Source organism: Myotis davidii, unplaced genomic scaffold (assembly GCF_000327345.1).
Source record: "Myotis davidii unplaced genomic scaffold, ASM32734v1 scaffold88, whole genome shotgun sequence".
NCBI lineage: Eukaryota > Metazoa > Chordata > Mammalia > Chiroptera > Vespertilionidae > Myotis > Myotis davidii.
This window is the reverse complement of record NW_006300377.1, coordinates 3,132,756-3,138,556: the sequence shown is the minus strand read 5'-3', so window position 1 is coordinate 3,138,556 and position 5,801 is coordinate 3,132,756. Positions and strand designations below refer to the sequence as shown.

The 5,801-nt window shown below is 45.6% G+C and overlaps 1 protein-coding gene across 1 annotated transcript in view; it reads right to left on the bottom strand.

The window, feature by feature from the left end:
- Positions 1–866: 866 nt before the first annotated feature.
- The window catches only part of PSMB2 (proteasome subunit beta 2), a 39,363-nt gene continuing 34,428 nt past the window's right edge, over positions 867–5,801 (bottom strand). The window contains exons 4-6 of the mRNA XM_006777308.2: positions 4,671–4,833; positions 3,103–3,152; positions 867–1,101 (exon numbers count right to left, since the gene is read on the bottom strand). Coding sequence (XP_006777371.1) covers positions 994–1,101; positions 3,103–3,152; positions 4,671–4,833 — 321 coding nt within the window. The 3' untranslated portion in view covers positions 867–993. The remainder of the gene's footprint in view (positions 1,102–3,102; positions 3,153–4,670; positions 4,834–5,801) is intronic.

Below are 5,801 nucleotides of genomic sequence, written 5' to 3'. Positions count from 1 at the left end.
TTTCTCTTTCCTTCTAGTTGTAGAATTTCCACTCAGCCAGACTTCCTGTGGTTCTGGATGATGTGCATTTTGTCTTTTAGTTGTATTTTTGAAGTGGTTGTGCGAGGCAGCAATTTCCAGTGTTTACCTATGCCACCATCTTGGTTTCTCGGGGTTTATCTTACAATTGGAAATGTTAGAAATGCAAAATCACAGGTCACACCCCAAACATGTGAAGCTATAAGGGTAGGACCCAGAAAGCTATGTTTCAATTAAGCCCGCCAGGGATGTGTGCTGTTTGAGGATCATTGCCTCAAAGAAACTTCAATCCAGGGGTTCTCTGTCAGGACTGAGGATAAGAATTATTTGGGAAGCTTTAAGTATTCCTAGCCCCAAACCTACTTAGTTGAAACCTGGGAGTGCAGCCTTATTTTTAAAGGAGGGTGTGTGTGTGTACATGTGCACTTTTTATACTGGAACAGCGTATCTGAAGTTTCTTCTGGGACGGGAAGCAGGTGATCAAATTTTAGGGACAAGAGAAACATTTTTTACTATGTGTCTTTATACTGTGCATTTTTTTACTAAGTGCACATAATACCCATTTATATTAATTATTTTAAATTTTTTTAGCTTAGGGGGAAGAAAGAATCACTGCTTTAGAAGGAATGAGACATTAGCCAGCATGATATACGAATGAGCTAGATGGGAAAGAAGTCAGGCAGTGAAATAGAATGTGGGGGTGTTGGGCTGCTAAGGGGCAATCAGAGCATGAACAGAGGGAAAGTAACAGGAGGAAAGACAGTCTCAGCCAAAAGTCCAAGCAGATTATCCTTTCTCCATTTCCTTCCTGAGTGATGTCAGGTAAACTGAGATTCCAACCAGAGAGCTCAATTTATCCATAGTCAGCTTTATTCTGAATTAACCATCTATCAAGAGTGCACGTCAAAAGAGTAGAAAAAAATAAATGAGCCCGTCAAAAAAAGTTCCCTGGCAAGTGGGAGAGAGGGCATTTTGTTAGGAGCTGCGTTTAGAGAAAGAAATGGTGGCCAGGTCATGGATGCCATTTTTGTCAATGATTCGAACACTGAAGGCTGGCAGGTTCAGGATGAAGCGCTTCTGGAGCTGCAGAGACACAAAGGAAATCAGTCAACAAACATTCACTGAGCACCACTGATAGGTCAGGCTCTGACTGAGGCACTGGGCACACAAGCTTTTGTGAAGCTTATATTCTGCTGGGACTAGGACACTGAAGAAAACCCAAACTGCAGCTGAAAGCTGACTGGGTGGTGGTGAGCAAGAACTGGGAGCTGCAGCTGGGAGCCTGTCTCTGGCCAGTCAGCTGATGAAAGAATGAGACAGTCTGATGATCTGTTCCCCACAGTTTTCTACCAATCAGCCTGGTAAACACACACTTCTCTTTTAAAACGTTCCAAGGTGATAAGCCAAGAGAGGAGTGATCACCCTAAGAATAAGCTTTGGACCAAAGCAATGTACCCCTAGGTCCTAATAGTTTTCTCCAGTCACCCACCCATACTCTCAGGACCTGGTGTGTGTGAGTGTGTAGCTAGAAGGGTGGTGGGAAGGATGTTGGCAGAACTGCTCTTGGAACAAACTCTGCTTCTGTCTCCTCTAATCCAAGCTGACCTGTCATTAAAGTAACATTTCTACATCTCATAAGACTCTCTGCTTAAGAGACTGTTCCAAGGAGCTGCATGGTCTTGTGTGCATGGAAGCAGACAGACCACTAACCTAGCTGGAGATCACTGAGGCACAAGCTGGAGGAAATTTTTGCTCCCGTGGCTACCTTTCCTGGACACCTCACTTAATAGTCTCCAGAGAAAAGGCACGAAGTTCTCTACCTATTTCCTGAGGAGCCTATCCCAGATATGTCCTCCTCCCCAGGCCTACAACCCCTCCCTGTATGCTTCCCATCTCCTTCACTACTGAGAACTGGGCAGCAACAAGCAGTTCACTTCCAGATCCTCTCTTTCTGATGACTTATTATCCAGAAACACGACTCAAGATTAAGAAAAGGTAACAATAAGGAAATGTGGGTTTCTAATATGATGACGTTTAGGATTTATGAGGAATAAAGTCTCAAAGCATTTAATATTCAGTGGCTTCTTCCTGGCAGCTCCTTGAACATTTGGGGTTGCCTGGCTAGGCTAATATGACCTCTCAGCTGAATGGTTAAGAAAAACACACGAGTTTATTCTCAGCATCGGCTTAGGAAAGGGGATTCACAAACAAGGGGAAGAAGAGGGCACTGTGGGCTGAAAAGGACAGGCTTTTTTAAGAGGCAAACTGACATTATGTTCAAAGCATCCCCTCTACCCACCTGCTCTCATCCTCCCACTCTCACTAGACTATGAATTCAAGTTAATCCTTAGGCCACAACAGTAAAAGAATGAAAAAGCCTCAGGGAGCCGCTTTCTTTTCTTTCTCATCCTCCATTCACACCCCAAAGCCTCTGACTCTTGGTAGTACTAGACTGGGTGGGGTCTGTGGCCTCATAAAGTAAAGGCTACTCTCCCCTTCTGCCCAAAGCTTTCTAGTTGCTTTCTATGGCCTTTGGAATTCTCAGGAGAGGCTTTCTCTCCAGGACTCATGCACTGTTAAGGGGAGCAAACACTATAGCAACTCCAGATGGAACAAGAATAAAGTAGGTATAAAGGGCAGTAGTTATTCCAGTATGGTCCTGTTACCACCTGCAGCAAAATCACCTGGGCCTGCTAGTTAAACTATTCTCAGGCTCTACACCAGGACAAACATGTCAGAAGGGGGCTGGGAGGCTGAATCTATTTGATTTTTAAAAACAAGTTCCTCAGATGATTATTATAATGCTAAAATTTGAGAACCACTGGTCTGGATGAACCAAAAAGAAAAAGTAATTAAATTGTAAAACATTGACATCGATGAGGAGATGACCCATGAGAGGAAAATATAATCTTATTACCCACCAAATTCCATCCCTGGCAGCAACTTCACATCTGGTTAGTGGGTATTTATTACACCTTCTGGCAAGGATCAGAAAAAATGTAACGGAGGAACGGGAACAACATTGGCAAAGCGAGAGACAAAGTATTCTTTCAATCCTTTCAGAATCCCAGGGGAGCTACTCACCTCCTCTAGACATTTCCTGAGAAGCTCCAATGCCCGCTCACGTGAGAGATCTGAAAGAGAATACAGAGGCCAAGCACTCAAGGTTCTGCCATTAACTTTTGATTAAGTTTCAAACTTCCTCAGGTCAGCATGTCACACCAAAAGGGGGAAAAGGGGGAAAATGCCTAGCCTTCTAGCTTGCAACAAACTTATTCCATATGCAGTTGAGGGTGCCCCAGACCCAATGCTCTGGCAGCCACAAGCCATTGCAAATTGATTTGCTATAGAGAAGGGTAAGCATGACGGAATTCTGCCTCCCATGGCTGGGGCCTTCCTCTAGAGAAGTTCAGCAGTCTGTCTTTTTTTTATAGCCCCCCCCACTTCACCCCAAACCCCCTTTAGACCAGGGCTTAAACCAGTTCCATCTGCTCTAGCCAGCTGCAAATCAGGAAAAGGGAGGACAGGGCCAGAGTTTCAGCCTCACTTTCCCAGCTGGTTCTCAGTTTAACAATGGAAAGAGAATTCATAGGATGGGGCTGAGACTCTCATAAAATAGGAGCCAAAGGAACTATCCATGGGCATGTCAAACTGGGATGACATATTATGCAGTTAGGCTTCAGGGGTGGTTAGTGGTTATATTGGTGGGCAAATCAGCTGTATTACTGACAGCTGCCAAATCAAGAAACAATCACTATGAGGCCAGGCTAATTCTTTTCAGGATGTGCGCTCTGGCAAGGCTGAGGTTGAGTGAGGGGGCAGCACCAAAAAGGAATGAAAAAGCCTGATTTTTATTCTACTGACAGGGAAGAACAGAATGTAAGGAGAGATGTGGTTATCTACACTGCATCTATAGCCTGTAAAAGCTAAGATTCCCAAATGTCTATTGCTCACAGTGGCTAAAGTCGAAGTTGGGATTGGAGTCAGAAGTTAGAACTTAGGGCAAAAGCATCTCTATGTCAGAGGCTTTGCCAAGAAGCCAATTTATTGACAAGTAAAGAGCCAGCTTTATGTTGCAGGAGGGGGCAGCCATTAAGTGATAGGAACCAAGGGAAGGGCCTAGGCCAGTGATGGCGAACCTATGACATGCGTGTCAGAGGTGACACGCAAACTCATTTTTTTGGTTTATGTTTCTTTGTTAAATGGCATTTAAATATATAAAATAAATATCAAAAATATAAATCTTTGTTTTACTATGGTTTCAACTATCAAAAAAATTCTGTATGTGACACGTCACCAGAGTTAAGTTAGGGTTTTTCAAAATGCTGACACGCCGAGCTCAAAAGGTTCGCCATCACTGGCCTAGACTTGTGGCCTTCAAAAGCTCTGACATTTAAACAAAGATACCCTCAGTTGTCATGCTGGGGAACTTGTTCATCCTCATAAGCTCAAGAGGGACTTCTATCAGCTTTTCAATAACTGTACTGACTCACAGGAGAAAGGAGCTTTGAGAGGGCACCTGAATTTACTTCTTAGGATCTCTCCTCTATTGAAGCCCTGGCCACCCAACTCCATGGGGTAGTGCACAAAATCAGGAAGCAGCTGAGGGCAGAGCTCTGCTACTTTTCCCCACCTAGGTTGCTGGAACTTACTTGGTGTGTAGTATCGGTCCAGGATACTGAGAGTCAGGAAGGCACCATATCCATGGGCTGCAAAAGGGGCCTTGGCCAAGGCTGCCAGGTAGTCCATGTAGTAGAGTGCTGGACCCTCATGCTCATCGTAGCCAGCCAGGAGAAGGTTGACATGATATGGGGTCTGCAAAAGAAAGACGTGGCCAAGTGATCATCAAAGGAGTAACACCAACATTGCTTTCTATGACAAGTGGGAACATTCCAAGTCTTGATGAATAAAAAATAGCAGCAACTAAGTAAATTGTAAAATTTAGAGAACCCTAAAGGACACAGAATGTGGTAAGAGCTTAAGAAAGGTCCACTTGTCGTCTCTGAACAGAAGAACACTTGAAAAAGCTGCTTTCTTAAAGCCTATCACCAGAACCTGTTACAAAAGCATTTCATAGGAGCGGAGAACCGAAGATGGCGGCATAGGTTAACGCCGGAGATTGCTGCCTTAAACAACCAATTCAAATTAAACCTGAAAAAGGGAACGGACAACATCCAGAACCACAGGAGGGCTGGCTGAGTGGAAATCCTACAACTAGGAGTAAAGAGAATATCATATCCAGACTCAGAGGAGGTGCAGTGGTGAAGTGAAATTCTCAAGTACCAGTGCGCGCGAACGGGCTGGCAGCGCGGCGAGGAGGGCGCAATTGTAAACAATCAGGAGGGAGTCGGAGACTCTGAGCTCCAGATCCGGGCGAGTCGCTAGGGACCCAGACTCAAACGGGAGAAGCGGGGCTGTCTGGCCTCGGTCGGAACCCGAGGGCAGCTTTCTCTCCGAGGTTTGCAGCTGTTGCTGGGACTCTGTGAGGCAGAGTCCCTAGGGACGGAACTGAGAGCCGCCATAACTGCTCCCTCCCTGCAGATCCCCAGGGACCCGCTCCGCCCAAACCCTGCGCGGCAGAGCCATCTGCTGGATAGCGCAGGCAATTGCTAGATTAGCACCGCCCTAGAGATCCAGCACAGAAGCTCCCCCACTGCAGACACAGCTGATTCTCACTGCCAATTGGCCGGGAGGCCAATTCCTCCCAGTGATTCTACAGCAACCAAGGCATAGCTAAAACAAGACTGTGCACAAAGCCCACAAGGGGGTGCACCAAGAGTGTC